Genomic DNA, 19,904 nt, shown 5'->3' on the forward strand with positions numbered 1-19,904 from the left:
CATTGCACATTTCATTTAGACATCTAGTGAACAGGAATTTGGTGTTTCACACATTAAGTGGTTGAGAGGGGAAAGAAGTGCGTAAACTTATTTGTCACTTTAACTATAGACAGTAGTGTTGCTAAGGCGGTGTGGGGGTGCATGCCGCACCAGGTGACGCACATGGGGGGGTGACACCACTACTCACTAAAGTTTTAAAAATCTTGGTATTTTTGAACAATGCTGTCATTTTATATATCAGCTGACACAATCTCATGCAGAATGAAAAACTGCATTGAAATATTTCTAATCTATCAAAAGTTATAGCCAAAACACCAGTGGGGTGGGGCGATGGTACATCACCATGCCCATAATCGGGGCGTTGCCCAGCCTGCTGCATGGGAGGAAGTCCATCATAGGGGTGAAGGGCTAGCCTCCTGCACAGGGTGACACAAACCCTAGTGACGCCACTGACTATAGGGGCTATGCCAGCCAAGGAATGTAAATAAGAAATACAAATGCAGAGGTGGGAATCCCCAGTGGTCAGCAGGCCATAGCACCAGATTTCAATGGCTGATTAGACAACAGCAGAAATGCCATGTACGTATGCTCCCTTTGAGATGGAGCTTTTTCACATCCATGTCTGGATGTTACTCAAGAGAGCTTAGAAGTGCTCAACTTGCTTGGATTATTCCCAACGGATTAACAAACTTTTCCCGCTCAAGTTGGTGGATAGTAAGCGATGACAAGATAACAGAAACTGAAACCAGGATGAGCAGAAGAAAGGAATGCCAATATTATGTTGGAAAATTAAATAAGGGTAATTTCATTACAATGGAGAATTCACATAATACTGTAATTTATAGCAAGCAACACAATTTTAACTGTTCTACCCAAAGATGGAAAGGCTTGGAAACAACTGAAAAATTTGGACACTTAAAATGTATCTCCCAAATTATATAGTCCTATTGTATTTTGGAAGGTTGTAAATGTTAGTGTTCCACTTTGCATGTTTTTAACAGGTGGGGGGGGGCACTGCTGGTATTCAAATGACACAATGTGAAAGTATATACCATTTTAATTATGACCCCTGAATACTGCAATCAGGTTAAAATGTGATCTCCAATCCGGGGTGGGGGGGAAGGCAGGTCAAGCCAGTAAGTCTCCAACAGAAGCAGTATCTTCTTCATTAATAACCACTTGGTCAAAGTTTTCCTTGGGGCACAGTCTGACTCTTCTGTGTTTTTTCTGTGACACCACAGAAAAGATCCTGTCAGATTTTTCATCCTACTGAGGCTGGACAAGTTAACACCCTTCAGACACATCAGTGGTATTCCAGGAACACTGGCTCCCACTACTGGGAACACCACCTATTGCCTGAACTGAAAGAGATTTATTTAAAAGATTTCTACCCCACTTTTCCTCTGCTGAAGCAGATGCCCAAGGTGGCTTAGAATTTACATCTAAACATATTTACAATATAAGAATAAATAAGATCAGTAGTAGTTGGCAACCTTCAGTCTCGAAAGACTATGGTATCGCGCTCTGAAAGGTGGTTCTGGAACAGCGTCTAGTGTGGCTGAAAAGGCCGATTCGGGAGTGATCACAAAAAGAAAATAAGATCACAAAAAGAAAAAAAAACCAATTGAAGAGGGAAAAACTATTTACACTCATGGAACTGCTTCAGAGGTACAGGGGGCATACAACCCATCACCAAATGCCAAATGAAACAAAAATGTTTTAAGCCTTCACCGAAACACCATGAGGGAGGGAGTAGATCTTAATTCTCCTGGTAGGGAGTTCTGTAATTGTGGCGCCACTACTGAGAAGTTTCGCCCTGTGCCACCATCCCTCTAATTTTGGAAAAAGGCAGCACTTGCAGATATTACTAATCTCTGATCTACTTAGCTATTTTACTTGATTTATTTTAAAGGTGTGTTATTATTTACCATTTTAAAAGGATTTTTTTTTCCAATTTGTCTAAAAGGGGGTCCCTGTACTATTTTTTTTTAAGTGTCTCCCTACACAGGCAAGGATGTACTTGGGAAGCTTGCAAACATCACTCAAGGGTTATTCATTGGACCAGCATGACAAGATGCAATACAAGATTCTTTCTCCAACTTCACTAAATACCGTAACTCAGATCTCCACATAACTGCACCTGGTGGAACTGTAGCAATTGTAACAGAACTTCCATGAGGGATCCAAATTACTTGCTTTTTAATCTTCTGTGTGTCCTTCTCACACAACCCTATGGCATCCTAACCCTGTATAAGAGCACCTCCTTTAGTCAGACTTCTGAACATTTGCATATTCCATAGATTGTTTAAATAGGTTGCAACGATAAAACAGATGGCACACTAGATTTAAATACATTATTAAATGAAAATCATTCGCTGCCAAAGAAAGGGAGCCTCGTGACACAGGGCAAATTTAACTTTTTTCCAGTTTTACTCTTGTAAGAATGTCAGAGTAAAAATGTCATTGGAAAGGTAGTTTCATAGATAGAGCAAGGGCTGTCAGTTATGATTGAAAGAAGGCAGCACTATTTTTCGTTCATTAACCACTAGATTGCCTTCAATGATCAAAGCTGATAACTTATGAAAAAACTTCAGCAGTTTACCAACAACATCTGCTTCATGGGTGCCTTTGGTCACTTGACATGAACTCACCTGTATGTAAACAGCACCCTCTACTGCAGCTTTTAGATCAGTACTGCAACTAATGAGAGCAAGCTGCTGGTCAGCTTTCAGAGACCCTTTCAGCATTCCAGTCTTCTCGAGCTCTTTCAGCTGTTTGCTGTTCCAAAACACATTAAAATATTTTTTATTTTAAAACAAAATACTGTAGAATTGGTCTTATACGTTTTCATTATTTCTTGTGTAAACCCTGCGAATACAAGATAAAGAGCTCCCATTGGCTTCCCTGAAAACTCTCTCCCCCATACAGAATACATAATTGTAAACTGGATCAGGACCACAATGGGTGTAGGGATAGAGCACCCCCCCCCCACTGGCCACTTTCCTGATCCCAACCTGTACTGCACACAAGAAAAAGCTATGTGCTAATGACCAGACTAGCATTTCATGTAGTTTGATGGGAAATTTGACGTTGGCTAGACTGTGGTGGCCTCTAGTAATAAGCCATAAAATGTAAGCTTTGTATTCAGTTTTATTTAAACTGCAAAACTAAAATAGTAATGAATATCATGGAATAAGTTCAATGGAACTCTAGCACCATACTAACTTGGCTGGCCATAGGCTTTTACTCATATAGCCCACTACAGTATGAAAATTGCCAGGTTCAAGACTTTTAGAGCCCAAGAACATAAGAGATAAGTACAGCATACCAAGTACCCTGCAAGCTTCTCTGATGTTGCTGTAGTCAGCAAGAGCCTTAAGGACTACAGGATTTGGTGTGCAGACCTGGGGCTCTGCACAGCCATACAACTGCAAGTGTGTACTCCCAACACGGTAGTCAACTACTCAAGGAAGGCCAGCATGGATAAAGGCAGCACCATTCCACTATCATAGGTTACAGGTCCCTTACGAGAGGACTCAGTGTGGACATATTTCTGCCTACCCATGTACATGTACAAAAATCTTATCACACAGGCAGGTACCCTAGCACCTATACTCTCAATTGAATAAACAGCATGTATTTATGTCACACAATTTATGCTGGTAAAAATCCATAATCACCTAAGTTCCTATAAATTTTGGCCTGGAAAGTTCTGTTGTTTTTTTGTACAGGATTCATGCATAAATCTGTCAAGTCCCCAAAACTGGACCCTAATCCAGTTCTGATTTGTGCTGGAGAAAGGCACAGACATGATTAGTGCTGTGATACGAACAGCAGAGGGCTCCCTAGTCTGTACAAAAATGTACAAACCTCAACTGGATAAATGCCTAAGCTTTAGATTGTTAATTTTGAAGTTTAAAACATCTCTTTGATAGGGACCATGAATCAACACAATACCAAAAAGATAAGCCTCCATTGGGTCACCTCCTTTTAAAAATGCCTGTGCTAGATTTTCGTGACCATTAGTACAATGAAGTCAGAGTGCGACACAAACTAAAATAGTTTCCAAGTGTTTTAAGGCAGGTAAGAACTTCAACTCTGAATATAGAGTTCAATAGTAAATTATCACTCTCTTTTGAAGAAAAATACATTTCAATTACAGTACATTCACTAAATTAGACTGATAATTTGCTATTATGCTCTCTATTGATTGAACTTGAAATCAGAATAGATTTGTAGAATGACTGCATTCAGGAGGAGTTGATTTGGTTTGCATTTTACCAGCTCAAAGATACCCTCTTCCAAAATACTGTATTACCATCTTGCAAGGCAGAGATTGCAGTCTCATGAAGAGTTCATATCTGTCTTAAGGTGTACAATGTTCTTTCTCAGAACACATTTCCCACCCCTCTTTTCCCAGAAACTTGTAAGTTCTATCTGAGCAGGGGTTATCTTTTCTTACAGTAAGATTTCTTGTACATTGACCAAACGATTGAATGCCAATTGATAACATAAGGAACAAAAATTATACACTTTAAACACATCAGCGTGTGCATGTACACATCATACCTGGTCATATAAACTATGGAACTCTTCCCCCTCATTATGTCACAGCCCTTTAGAACTGCTAAGATATTGCGTTTTTTGCAATTAGCTGGAAGTGAAATTAATTGGTGTAATGCCTGCATTTTACTGATATCCTTATTCATGCAATGTGCTTGAAAATTTCTTGCCCACAGACCATAAAACAGGTTCCTTGACATTCATCATGAACAGGGGTCTCCTGTATATGTATATTGCATATATATAAATGCAATAGAGATGGAACTTAGATGAATGAATAAATGGGCTCAAATGTCCAGTAATACTCCAAGCACTTAAATGGACCCCCATTCCCCTACCCCACAAGCACAACTCCAGTTGTGTTTGGTCAAACTGGGCCAGAGGCTCTCAGGAGATCAGAGGCTGGCCACGGGCTGGACAGAGACTCACCATGGGCCGCATCTGGCCCCTGGGCCAGGGTTTGGAGACCCCTGATCATGAACATAGAGATTCTTTATACTAAGGCAGACCATCAATCCATGCAGCTCAATGTATACTGACTGAGAATGGCACTCCAAGGTTTCAGACAGGGCGGTTTTTTTTGTTTGTTTTTTTAAGGGACAGGACTGAACAAGGGACCTTCGGCAAGCAAAGGTCTTGCTTCGGCAAGCAAAGGTCTGCATATTCTGCCTTGGATCATCAAAATCATTCTTTGCAATTCCCCATGTTAGTTACTTTAGCACTCCCCTGTTTAAAGGCTGCACAGAATTCCCAAACTGCACTCAAGGCTGCATGTCTGGGGACCAACTGAGTTGTGCTCACTTGCTAGCGTGTGTGTACACATCCTTCCTGCTTGTTCCACAGGCTCTGGGAACAAGTGAGACATTTTAGTGGTGGCAGATTCTGTTGTTGGCTGACTCTCCAGACAATAGCAGAAGTTGCAGCCACCACTCTTCCAGCTCACACTCAAGCAGTTGGCATCTTTCAGTCTTGGAAGACTAGGGTTTCGCGCTCTGAATGGTGGTTCTCTCCAGTGCGCGAAGCCTGGCTAAAGTAGATATGGAGGATAGACTGTTTCCCATGTAGCAAATCCCCCCTTTCCACATCACTGAAATGGCCCAAAGGAAAGGCAGAAGCCAATACGGTTGGTTCCAGAGGCAGGAGTTGCCAGAACATAACTGTGTTCAGCCATGAACTGCCTCAGGGACTCCAGCTCCAGATTTTGCCTTGAGGTTGACTCCTGAAGCCTTTTCCGTAACTGGATGTAGCCACAAGGCAGTGGAGGTTTGGGATCAGAGTTTTCCTTCTCTCAGATGAGCTGCCTTCCCAGGCTAATGAGTCCCATCTACCCGGTGGCTGTTTAGTCGCCTCTTAGGACAAGTACAGCCAAACTGAGGGCCTATTCTTATCCCCAGCCCCCAGGGGAAGGGGAAGTTGCAGCCACCACTCTTCCTGCTCACACTCAAAAGCCAGCAAAAGGAGAGGGGGAAAGAGGAGTGCCAATGGAGGAACAACCACAGAGCTGCCACTTCCTCCTCCCCGTTAGCTCTTTGCTCTGGCACAGGCAGGCCTGTTTGCAAACAGTTGGTTCAGGGCAGGTTGCAAACAGCTGTGATAGCATGACCACCTGAACACCTGTGTAGCCACGCCCTAATTAACTGGGCAAAACCAGATTGGGTGCTGAATCCCATTTAAGCCAGGGTGGTGGTTTGGGAGGTGGACTTAGACCTGGAAGATCCAGGTCCAAATCCCCCCTCAGCCACAAAGCTTCCTGGGTGACCTTGGGCCAGTCACTTTCTCTCAGCCTCACCTACCTCACAGCGTTGTTGTGAGGACAAAAGGAGTGGAGCAGCTGTGTACACCGCCCTGAGCTCTTTGGAGGAACGGCGGTATAAAAATGTGAATAAATAAAATAAATAAATACACAGCAAAGCCTTAAAGGCAACTAGGTGTCTTGCCTCACAGTGCACTGCCAGAAACACTGGTTTAGATTACCTCACTAATAAAATTAATTTACATAGCCTCAAAGCACATAGCTACACCACTCCAAGGAAATTAAATACGGTCTTGCTTTTCAAAAATGGAAGTCAAAGTAAACAGCCTGCTAGAGGCGTCAGAATGAAATGCTAATCTGATAGGTTTGCCTAGCACCAAGGCAAATCAAAAGATTCTACAGAAACAAATACCATAACACATTCCTGTTCAAACAAATAAGTGATGTATGCATTACCACCAAGTATTCAGAAACATGAAACTGCTTTGCTGAGTCTTTCTCCATAAGTATTCTGTGTGCTTGGTTTTTCTGCTTATTATTCTGAATACAAGGCTATTCTGACACTGCAAAGAATATTGTATTACCAGATGCTCTTGGAGGGTGGGGTGGGTGGGTGATAGAATCTGGAATAATCATAACAATTGCTAAGAGGTTGATAAAAATGGGATGATGTTAGAAGTGCTTTTTTGTCAGAGGCTGTGTGTCCCATCACTGATAAAAACTGGCAAGGACAAGGTCTTTTTGGTAGTGACCTAAATTGAGAGATTTCTTACTCCAAGAGATTCAGCTGACTTTAGACCCAATCATATCCAACTTCCAGAGCCAATGTAGTTGTGTCATCAGGCCATGTGCTGCATCCCGCAGTGTGGGGCAGTCACAGAAGCCTCCTCCAGGTAAGAGAACATTTGTTCCCTTACTTCAGGGCTTAAGGCAACAGTGCTGGAAAGTTGGATAGGATTGGGCCCCAAGTCAGTATCACTCTTGAGGCAAACACACACAAGATTCACACTTGTTGCATCTGGCTTTCCATTGATTTTACTTGGTTATCTGTCTCTATTACCAGTTTTATTTTAGTTCCAATGAAGGTTTTAGCTTGATCAAGTTAAACTTTGATACTGTTGATATTGTTTCAGTATATGCCATTAGCCATCTTGACAGTACCTTCAATGTGATGGAAAAGAGGGGTATATAAGTAATAAATTAAAACTTGCTTTTACTCATCCCATTTCTGCTTAGAGATATCATGCAGAAACAGTGATTTAGACAGGTCAATCACACTTGTGGCTTACTGCTACAGGTTGTCCCCTTGCCTCACTTTTTCCTGACATTTGAAAATATTAAGGTGCCTTGTAGTAAATGAGACCACTGGATCAGCACAATGGGGCGGCATATAACTTTTGACTTTCAAGATTTTCCACACACAGGACACGCTCTCACATCTCACTCTTAGATCAAGCTGACAAACTGCTGGTAAGTTTAACAAATAGGCCACGGCCCACACAAAGGGCATCAGTGGTCAACTTCAGCTTACCACTGTTCAACATGCCTTCCCTTCTCCCCCATTCCTGTGTTGTCACTTTAGCACCAGTTACTAAGTACATGTGATAAGTGGCAGTTCCTAAGAAAGCATTCAAGTTCTGGTCTAGATCACATCTCTATTAAACCAAAGGTGGTGCTAAGCTTGTATCATTTCCAGTTTACATCAGACTTGTAAGAGGCAAACTTTTCTTAGCAACACACTGTGCCAGCACCTCAACAGACTGGCAACACATCATAAGGTTTCTGCCTCAACTGATCCATCAAGGACTCCAAAGAACAAGGAAGATCATAGTTTCTAGTACTGTTAGGGTAAGAATAATGTCCCGACCCTCTAAAACAGGGGTGCCATTAGATATTTGATTTTCTCTGTAAACCGCTTTGTGAACTTTTTGTTGAAAAGCGGTATATAAATACTGTTGTTGTTGTTGGGTGCCCAAACCCTGGCCCAGGAGCCACTTACGGCCCTCGGGGGCTCCCAATCAGGCACCCGGGGAGCCCCCAGTCTCCAATGAGCCTCTGGCCCTCCAGAGACTTGATGGAGCCCATGCTGGCCCAATGCAACTGCTCACAGCATGAGGACAACAGTTCAACTTCTCACCTGAGCTGTGAGACAAGGGCTCCCTCCACTACTTGCTGTTTCACATCTGTGATGCAGCAGTGGCAGAGAAGGAAAGGCTGGCCCTGCTTTGTGCAAGGCCTTTTAGAGGCCTTGAGCTACTGCAAGATCTTCATTCATTCATATAAGTTCCATCTCTAATAAATTCATTTCTGTAATTTTATTCAAATTTTGAATGTAAATTAATTCTTTTTTCCCCTGGCCCCCGACACAGTGTCAGAGAGATGATGTGACCCTCCTGCCAAAATGTTTGGACACCCCCGCTCTAAAACAAGTGCAAAGAAACAATCTCCCCTACCAAGAGCACTTTACAGCCTGTCAAGGGGCTCCCTCCTTGTCTTACTTATTTACTTAGGTAAACCTTTATTGGCATATTAGAGGTCCACAGACAATAATAAATATAACATAGCAGTCCCTCCTTGTCTACAACCACTGTTCAAGTTATAGCAAGTCTGTGCTGCAACTTTGTACCTCAGCAGATATTTCTGCTTTCGCCTCCCCACCCCAATTCCAGAGTTTCCCTCCCCTTTCCTCATTCAGCCTAGAAACCAGCCATCTCCTTTCCTAACTGCTTAGCACCCCCGTAGGCAGACAAATTGTTTTACATAAGATGGTGGCCTCTTGCAAGTACGTTGACATGGACCCATTGCCAGGGACAATGTTTACGTTTAAATACAGAAACAAACTGTTACAAGCTGCCTTGAGGCCAAAGATGAAAGGTGGCCTACAAAAGTTTGGAATCCAAAAAGCACTCCATTGGCAACTCGCAATGGCAACTCACTTTTCATCAGTACCCATCACTAGGAAGATAAGACCTACATGAAATTCCTATCACGGAAACAGATGATCAACACATTATCCAAATCGATCTTGAAAAGTCCTCACTGTTTTCTTTGTGAGTTTTCTCTATTCAGAATTATTACACAGGCCAACACACATTTTGCTTCCTTAAACGTTACACCAATTCCTGGGCATATTTGGGGTGTCGATTCAAAAAATGGCATCCATTTTGCCCTATCGCATCTTTGGAGACACGGCATAGCCTCTTTAGTGAATGGTTCAAGCAGCCTCCTCATGAGGAAGCCTACACCATGACTTCCCAATGAGAAAGCTGCTCGAAACATTCACTAATGAGGCTATCCTATATCTCCAAAACTAGATGTGATAGGGCAAAACGGATGCCATTTTTGTAATCGGCACCCCAAATTCATTTCAAACCACCATAAAGTTTGGGAAAAACTTTTCTGACCCTCAATTTTGTAGGCCTGTGTTATTAGCAGTATTTCTATACTGCTTTTCAACAAAAATTACTAATACCTAGAACTAGAATTAGACGCTAAATCCAATAACTGGACAATAAAAATAGTACCCTGATGAATCTTATAAGCTAGAAGAAGTTAGAGGACTCACCCAATTTTCTCCAGGGCTTTCACTACTTGTTCTTCCATAATATCATAAAGTTTCACTTCAAAACCTCCAGAAGCAAATACCATGGCCCAGCTGCACCCAATGAGTCCACTAATAAGAGAAGAGAAAACAATTATATATTTGTTATCATTGGCATCACATGGTCAAAATGGGATATTTATTCAAAATATCAGATTTTCCTATTTGACCATTTGTTGATCTGGACACCCACACCCACCCTCTCCAATACATACAAGTACACTCTGCATTTTTAAACTCAATCAACCCAACAAAGGACCATTAGCCAACAGATTACAAAGCAACTAACACCTGAACTCTGAACTTACACAGTGAGAGAAAATGTTGGGCAAGGTGAACATATACTGGTGGGTCATGAAGATATTCTCTCTTCAGGTGACTTTGGATGGTTTATGCTGCATAGGCAGTGCCCAGTTCATGCCCTGTTGACCAGAAACCCTGTACATATGGTGGTACTATTTTGAAGATTCATAATAAAATTTGAAACTTAAATTCTTAACTTAAAACTATACATATTATGTTCAAAATGAGTTCAGTACACCTGTAGAGTTGTACCAACTATAGTTTAGGTTGGCTTAGTCATTTTCTATCCCTAACATTTTAGCTAACGTACAACACAAGATTGTACAGTGTGCTGGAGGCATCAGAAGTTCCCTTTCTCCCTCTGAAGTATTAAATTAAAATCTTTTAGAATAAATTATACCCACCCTTTATTTCCACAAGATCCAAGATAACTTGCAACACAAATTAACCCAGCCAAAAAACAAATGATTGAAAAGACAAGAGGGAGAAAGCACCTTCCTTACGAGGAAAGGCTACAGCATTTGGGCCTCTTCAGCCTAGAAAAGAGACGCCTGAGGGGGGACATGATTGAGACATACAAAATTACGCAGGGGAAGGATAAAGTGGATAGAGAGATGCTCTTTACACTCTCACATAACAACAGAACCAGGGGACATCCACTAAAATTGAGTGTTGGGAGAGTTAGAACAGACAAGAGAAAATATTTCTTTACTCAGCGTGTGGTTGGTCTGTGGAACTCCTTGCCAGAGGATGTGGTGATGGCGACTGGCCTGAACGCCTTTAAAAGGGGATTGGACAAATTTCTGGAGGAAAAATCCATTATGGGGTACAAGCCATGATGTGTATGCGCAACCTCCTGATTTTAGAAATGGGCTATGTCAGAAGGCCAGATGCAAGGGAGGACACCAGGATGAGGTCTCTTGTTATCTGGTGTGCTCCCTGGGGCATTTGGTGGGTGGCTGTGAGATACAGGAAGCTGGACTAGATGGGCCTATGGCCTGATCCAGTGGGGCTGTTCTTATGTAAAGAAAGATATCAAGGATCAAAAGGGCTCAGGGAAAGCCCACCAAAACCAAAATGTCTTCACCCATTCCTGAAAGAATGAAGGAGGGAGAGAATTCCATTTGGAAGGAGGCACTGCTGAGGAGACTCTCTTGCATGTCCTCTGGAAGGTGCATATCAGACGTCAGTGGGACCGGTATGAGAGCCTCCCCAGAAAAAATTTCAAGCAACAGATATAGAGGAAGGTGGTCCTTTGAACCAAGCAGTTTAGGGCTTTCAGGGTTCTAACTGGCACTTTGGACTGCATCCAGAAGCATTATGCTGATACTATCTCCATGTTTTCAAAAGTATCACCAAAACCAGAAAGAACTAGAAATTTACTACCTCTTTTTTTCCCCTACAAAGAAACAACTAAGCATTACTAAGAGGTTGACTGAGGGTAGCCCAGTTAACTTTGTACTCTCATAACTTTGACCTCATCTCAAAGATCAATTAGAAGCACACAAACAAGAAACAGTACAGAAGCTTTGCATTTGTGACAGCAACCCAGCTCAGTACGTGAACTTTATAAAAGTCTCGGAAGTAACTGTTCTGTCCTCAATTGCTAAAATCTTGATACTATCTTGATATGTACATCATCTGCGTGCATGATACATTAGAAAGAGTGAGAAGACGGGTCCCTGATCACCAGGGCTCACAATCCAAAGAGAGAGACACACAGAAAGGAAAGAGACCAGCAAGCAGGGATAACAGACACACAATGTATAGCGAAATTTGCTTTTTTTCTTGCTGATTAATTCCTGATGTTCTTGCTCCTCTTATTTCTATTCTATTGTTTCATATTTTTCTACTTTATACACATATTTTGAAAGCTATTTAAAAAAATCATGCCCAAAACCACACACACACACTGTAGTACTCTTCTATGCCCTTGAATCCTCAGCTATAGAGAAAGAAATCCGACACATTTATGTATTAAAAGCAGCAATTGCACCAGAACATACCAGGACGGTGCTCTTATTTATTTGCCAAGTCCAATGTTTTTCCTTCAAATGAAGAGGAAAATCCCATCCCACACTCCATTTCAGACCCAAACCATTGCTCACACTTGTGGTCCAAGCAGTGGCCTCACTAGGGTTTGCGTCACCTGGTGTGGGAGGCCAGTGCATCACTCCTATGATGGACCTTCTCCTATGCAGTGGGCAGGGCGAAATCCCCAGCAGTGGGTATGGTGATGTACCATCAACTTGCCCACATTGTTTTTTTGGTTATAACTTTTGATAGAATAGAGATATTTCAATGTGGTTTCTTTCATTGCATTCTGCATGAAAATACACCTCAATTGCATAACATGATTGTATTATTCAAAAATACCAAGATTTTAAAAATTCTGATGAGTAGTGGTGTCAACCCCCCTGCACACGTCACCCAGTGTGGCCCGCACCTCCCAAGCAATGCCACAGGGTCCAAGTGCTAATGTGGCTATATTGTTTGTCTGACACAATAAAGCAAAGGTCAAATCCCCTGCTCAACTACTAAGCTCACTTGATTGCCTTGTCATCTTGTCTAGCCGAACCTGCTCCTGTTCGGCTAAAACAGCTAAAGCTCTTTGCATGTCTCCCTCAACTTTCTGTATCAAGTTTAAACACCATCCCCTAGCCTTTTAATCTGTTAAGCTCTTTATCTATGTTGCCTTCTCTCTAGTCTCCTCTTCAGCATTTCTCAGCATTGGTTCATCAGATACCAGTCTTCCCATTAAACCTCTGTTCCCTTGTCCTGTTTCTTATCTCTGTTCTTGCACTCTTGCAACTCCTTGAGTGTGGAACTGTCTTTCTTTAAAATACTCAGTTGGCCTCTTCTCCATTTCCGTTTTAAGAAAATATTAAAACATTCATCTTTCTGTTTTTCTCCATTTCCATCTTGATGTGCTGTTTAGCTTATTTATATCTTCCCTCTTCCAAGTTTAATTCTAATGTTCTCCAACTCCATCCTTCTTTCTGCTTTTCCAATTTGTGCAAAGTTTCCCTTCCATTCCAGTTCCTCTTTCCTTTTGTCTCATGTTCTTAGATTATAATCTGGCAAGGATTGATTCAGGAGTGTTGGCTTTTTTTATTATTATTTCTGAGCAACACCTAGTACATATTAGGCACTAATGTATGACTTGCAATGAATGCAAACATGGAATCAGGTTTCTGCAAACAGGCCACTCTGAATGTCAGGAGTGTTTTACAGTCTTGCTTATTACCAGCATTTATATCCCACCTTTCCTCACCCCTCCCAAAAACAGACCAAGGGCGGGTAACAATAAGTCTATAAACAGGTTCAAGACATTCAACATGCAGCATTAAAACCCTCCCCAAGTCTAGTTCATTTTTTTAAATTATGCAGGTTAATAAGAGCTCTATCATAAGTGGAGGCTTAGGACAAACCCATGCTAATCAGGTAGTATATAAGGGAAGATGCATCTGGATAAATATCCAGCTCTTTATCAGTTGCATTATGCATATAAAAATGATTACATAGTAGTTTTCAGTATCACAATCCTTTTGAACTACTCGCTTCAATTACACCATAAAATGCATACTAGACTGCTTACAAGCTGTGGGGGCCAGGCAAAAAGAACAGTCATCACAGTCCCCTGTAATTGAACAGATTTTCCTGGAGCTGATGCCTTTGACCAGGGGTGGGCAAACCCCAGCCCATGGGCCATTTTCGGCCCTCAGGGACTCCCAATCTGGCTCACTGGGAGTACCCAGTCTCCAATGAGCCTCTGGTTAGTTGGAGCCCACTCTGCCCCATGACTGCCAGTCGTGACCACCAGATGTGAGATGCGGGCCAAGTCAGAGCAAGGCCTTTTATAGTCTCCATGTGTTTTCTGCTTTTTCCTAGGTAATAATTTACCTACCTCCCCCCCAATTGCTTCTGACCAATTTATGTCTCCATGTGATTCTGGCTTGGTCTGCATGTTTTCACTGTGCTGCCGTGTGCTTCACTGTGTTTTTACAGTTCATAGATCTCATGTGGTTCTACATGCCTATATTATAGTTCTCAAGTGTATTATAAATCAGCTCAGTAAAAGTCACTCACTCATATAAGTTCAGTGTCTAATGTAGTCATTTATGTAAATTTATTCACAGTTGAAATGTTAATTTTCCCAGCCAAACAGAAATGTTTTGCCCACCCCACCTTTGACTAATGCAGTGACCAACACAGGGCAGTAAGATAGAAATCTACTAGAGAGGGGGAATATATAATCAGGGCAATTCAAGTGTGCGGGTGTCGCCACTTGAAAGTCACTGACAGAAACATACAGAATACTCCCACAATTTTAATATACTTTATAGCCAGACAGTCTGCACAAGGGACAGAATTTAAATGCAAGAATGTGTCATGAAAAATGAAACCACCTTTCAATTAACCTGCTTTTATTATTACAGGTTGTCCCTTGTATATCAACTGGGGTTCCGTTCTGGAAGCCCTAGTGGATTTAAAAAAATCAGTGGATAAAAAAAACAATGGAAAGTGGGACTTAAAGACCCACTTTCAGGTTTCTTGCTCTTCCATTGCTCCTAATGGAATAAGGAAGGTGTGTCCAAACTTTTTGGTAGGAGGACCACATCATCTCTCTGACACTACGTATGTTGGGAGCCGGGGGGGGGAATTTACATTTCAAATTTGAATAAATTTACATAAATGTATATATTAGGGATGAAACGTATATGAATGAATAAAGGTCTTGCAATAGTTCTAGGCCTATAAAAGGCCTTGCACAAAGCAAGGCCAGCCTTTCCTTTGCTGCCACTGCGGCATCACAGACATGAAACATTAAGCAGCGAAGGGAGCCCTCGGCCTGCAGCTCACACGACAGGTTGAACAGTTACACTGAGAGCAGTTGCGTTCAGCCAATGCGGGCTCCAGCAAGTCTCTGGGGGACCAGAGGCTCACTGGAGAGTGGGGGGCTCCCTGCAGGCCAGACAAGGAATCCTTGACAGTTGCAAGTGGCCCCAGGGCCATTTTCTGGACACCCCTGAGGCAATAAAGTCTTGCCTCAACATCCGCAGGTGTTTGATTCTGGAACTCTCTGCCAATACCATAAAATGTGTTAAATAAAAGCAGTTTAAAAATTAAAAATGCATCCCTTTACAATTGCAGTTTAAAAACAGCTTTTCTTACTGTAGTAGGGAATTACAGGGAATTCTAATTGCAGTAAGCAATTAGAAATGCAAAGGACCCCCAGCCTTTGCATGGCTCAGCTGAAGAATGGAATGACTGCCTCAATACAACAGTAAGAGGAGCAATTTTTTAAACTGTAACTTTAAAGGAACAAATTTTTCCCCTTTTCCAGGGATCACCACATTCCTTCTCATTTGCAGTGGCTATTTGTGTCGAGTCAAATCAGTGTATTACAAGGTTGGACTTGTATTCTTTTATAGTGAAAGAAGGTTTGAGAAGTTTTCCAGAAGCATATTTTTATATCATTCTCACTAAGCAGAAGCTAGAAAAAGATACTGCTGCCTGATATACATTTTTAACAACTTGCTACAGAACAAACATGGAAAGGAACACACAATTATACAGCATATGCTCATGGGCACTTTTCAACCAAAGCTACAGAGAACTGGCAATTCATGCCTTGCTTGTGTGCTTCCTAGAGGTATCTAGTTGGCCACTGCAGAAAGCAGGATACTGGATTTTTGGTCTGATCAAGCAGGGATCTTCTAAAACCAGATGCACACATGTTCCATTTACTCCAATGGGATAGTTAAGCAACTGTCCTCTCTGTCTTCAAGAAAAGAAATGGGCTACAACAATTTACATGCTTGCACATACAGACTTTTTTTTAAATTGGCTTGCTCACTTATACATATGAAGCATTTATACCAAACTGAATGCCTTAAAAAATATGAAAAAAATATCAAGTTTACAAAATTTTACCTCCCTGTTTGCCTTGAGATGTTTACTTGCCACAGACAAGTAAGCATTTATAAGTTGGAGTTCAAGGGTCAACTTACTTGTACATTAAGCAAGGAGGCCAAGTTCAAGGAAGAACTACTTCAGATGCTACTGCGGCCTTGGGACTTCCACTATGGGATTTTTGATTTTTCTTCCTGGCAGACCTCACCCTTCTCTAAGCCATGTGACAAATCAGACTCCCCTCAGTTTCAAAAGAATTTGCCATGTGGTAGGGAGCTTCCATCTAAAACACGTCCAAACCTCCCTTGCATTAATGATACGGCTCTCTGGATTCAAGCCTACACTCACTTTCCCAAGTTTATCAAGAGATCCCACTGCATTTTTGTGAGTTGAATTTCACAATACTCAACTAAAAGAGTGAGGGAAATAACCTGAGAAGCAAGACACGGTCCCTGTTAGACAATCCAATAAAAAAAATTTGTTGAATTGCAAGCAAACTGACACCTGTCTCCCCCTTCCTTTGTATGACTCCCCCCATACAAGCTGCAAGGATCACTTCCTGGTTTCTTAAATCAGCTTTCCACAACAGTGACTTAAGAGATCCCAGTGAACCAGTATATCAGACCAAAGTCCTCTGGTTTAAATGTCATCAGTAACATTGGTTAAAGAAACCAGGGAGAGTTTGATTCAGCCAGACACGTAAGGGAAGCACAGGCTTGGTCAAGAGAGTCACAACTGGGCCACTGTGACATTATATTTACTATGCATCTGCAAATCTGCCAGGACAACCATAAGGAAGCCATTAAATATCAACCCTGTGCCTGTCAGAAGTGATATGAAGTCACATGGCCCAAGAACACTGACAAAGAAAGCCAGAAAAAAAATTAAAGGAAAAGCTATCAGTCAGCTGTGGAACTAACAGGAACAAATAAGTGGAAGTACATGACAAATGTTGCTGAATAAACCAAAAGATATAAAAGCATGAAGTCTAAAACTAGAAGGATACTTAACATGAAGTGCTGAGATAGAGTTTATATATCAGCACTGACAGAAGAAAAACTACATCAGTCCAAAACCAACTACAGTCAGTTATACTGTTAAATGTATACCTATACTCTATTAATTAACATTTACAGAAAGCTTTTAGGATTGCAGCATTAAATACATTTACTAGGGAATAAGCCCCAATGAATATGATGAGACTTAATTCTGAGCAAACATGCATATAAGAGTTTTTGAATGATGAATTTACAGAACACATTTAAATCCCCCCCCCCCGAAGTACTTTATATAAATTCCTTTATCACAACAGACACAAGAGAAAGCTGATGGTCACTGTAGTCTTGCTGATTTCAGTAGGGTTGAAACAATTAAAAGTTGTATTTTAAATGATTGACAGTTAACACTTGTCTACTGTTTGTTCTCGTAACAGGTTAACAGTAAACTTCAGATGAGTAATTAGGACAAACCTCTATGCATGTTACTAATGTTAGATGTTGTCCTACTGTATTGTTTTATTCTAACATATATTCAATATCCAGAATAAAGTATTTTATTGGCTTATAAAGGTGTCTTTATTGGTTTGCCATCACATATATAGCAATTCATAACCCAAACTCTAATATTCTTCAGATTATCTGACTATCACATCAGTCTGGTTCAGAAGGAACTGGTGAATGACCTTTGTTCTATGCTAGCTTAAGTCTTTCAGTTTCTAGTTTATCAGTTGGTCCTACCATTTAGGCAAAATGCGACCTTACTTCTACATACCATTGGTGAATGATGCATAACTAAGTACAGCCCATGTCCTGACCAAAGATCATGTGACAGTTTAAATACACATGCTCCAAAACACAATTCCCACCTCCAAGTCCTACTGTGTGGGTAGCCATTGTGTTCAAACCCCTTCATTTGAAGAATAAGGCTAGATGATTAACAGAACTGAAATCTCCCATAATAATAATTTTTTAAAACCACAGAGCACAGCAGATCTTTTAATAAAAGGAAAACAGAAACATACATGGTACACATCAAATTAAGTTTTAATACAGCACTGCATTAGTTTCAGTAACAATTTACCATTGCTTTATCAATTAACTGTAGCCGACTTGCAGAAAAAGTTCATCTATTTATGAGCAATGCATGCAACCATGCTTTCCTGCAGGTGCATAAACTTTGCCTTGGTAATACACTATACAATATTTATGATGTCTCATATTTGAGGCAAGTCACTACAAAGAAGTTGTGCATGCATGGTTGCAAAATGATTTAGCAAAGGCTATAGCAGTGCTCTTGTTCTGTACAACTTTTACTGTATTTATTGTTTTATACAACTTTTCAAGCTTGTAGTCCAGTAAGATTGTGTTTTCTTTTTTACAAGCAGAAGCAACCAATCTTATAAAGGCTTTTCTCTGTACTGCAATGTGTATATATAGCTGATGCTATATATAACTGAATCTTATAGCCAAGTGTTCTATTTTACTCTCAGGAAAGCTACTGGTTTGTTTTGAACACCTTGCTGCAGCAACAGGTGCCAGTGGGCAATCACTGAGAGCCCAATCCTATGCATGTCTACTCAGAAGTAAGTCCCATCATAGTCAGTGGGGCTTACTCCCAGGTAAGAAACACTCTCTTATGTTTCTCTCTTTTGCTGGCACAGCCATTTGCAGAAGGAATATACAACTTCTGCTCTGCTTAACACCAGCAGCACCCCCTGGGGGTATTAAGGCTGCAATTCTAGCCACACTTACCTGGGAGTAAGTCCCATTGACTATAATGAGGCCTACTTCTGAGTAGACATGCCTAGGCTTGAGCCCTGAGGTTGCAGTCCTATCCACACTAACTTGGGAGTAAGCCCCATTGACTCTAATGGGACTTACTTCTGAGTAGGCATGCTAAGCTTGGGCCCTGAGGCTGCAATCCTACCCACACTTACCTGGGAGTGACTATAATGGGACTTACTTCTGAGTAGACATGCATAGGCTTGGGCTCTCCCTCCAGACACAGTGCCCAGGAGGAGCCACTCAAGGGATTTACCTGCCAACAATCACAACTCGTCCCTCTTGTATAGGATTCATCTTGCTGGACCACTTGCTGCACCCACCACAGCAGGAGGAGGAGATCCCAGCAGTAAGCGCCTTCTGGGCTGCCAGGACCACCTCCTACTTAAAGGGAAACTCGCCCTCCTCACCCCAGCCAATGGGAGCGGCTCCCATTGGCTCTCAGGAAAAGACGAGTTCTGATTGGCTGTTCGGGAGGCCCAAGCGGCAGCTGCTGCCGAAGTCTCCGGAGTCCGGGGGTGTCCCAGTCCAAAGGAAAAAAGGGGAGGGCGGGCGCAACAACCAGTCACCCGGATTCTTCAGCTGAAGTGTGAAGGAAGGATGTACACATTACAGTGTTTCCTTCTTCCTGGTTCCCTGTGGAAGAAAGTCGGGAGGGTGGGGGGAGGTTGCATATTAAAGAAAATATTTATTTACCCAACGTGCAGTTAGTTTGTGGAACTCCTTGCCACAAGTAGTAGTTATGGCATCTTGCCTGGATGCCTTTAAGAGGGAATTGGACAAATTTCTGGAGAAGTTCATTACGGGTTACAAGTCATAGCAGGTATGTGCAAGCTCTTGGTTTTAGAGGCAGGCTGCCTCTGATTGCTAGATGCAAGGGGAGGGCACGAGGCCACAGGTTGTGTCTGTTGTCTTGTGTGCTCCCTGGGGCATCTGGTGGGCCACTGTGAGATACAGGAAGCAGGACTAGATGGGCCTTTGGCCTAAT

General features: G+C 41.8%; 1 protein-coding gene across 1 annotated transcript in view; it reads right to left on the bottom strand.

Annotated features, from left to right (window-relative positions):
* The window catches only part of CRYL1 (crystallin lambda 1), a 59,328-nt gene extending 40,046 nt beyond the window's left edge, over positions 1-19,282 (bottom strand). The window contains exons 1-3 of the mRNA XM_066622021.1: positions 19,173-19,282; positions 9,882-9,989; positions 2,652-2,778 (exon numbers count right to left, since the gene is read on the bottom strand). Of these exons, the coding sequence (XP_066478118.1) occupies positions 2,652-2,778; positions 9,882-9,989; positions 19,173-19,213 (276 nt within the window). The 5' untranslated portion in view covers positions 19,214-19,282. The remainder of the gene's footprint in view (positions 1-2,651; positions 2,779-9,881; positions 9,990-19,172) is intronic.
* Between the last annotated feature and the right edge of the window lie 622 nt (positions 19,283-19,904).

The sequence above is a fragment of the Tiliqua scincoides genome, chromosome 3 (genome assembly GCF_035046505.1).
Source record: "Tiliqua scincoides isolate rTilSci1 chromosome 3, rTilSci1.hap2, whole genome shotgun sequence".
NCBI lineage: Eukaryota > Metazoa > Chordata > Lepidosauria > Squamata > Scincidae > Tiliqua > Tiliqua scincoides.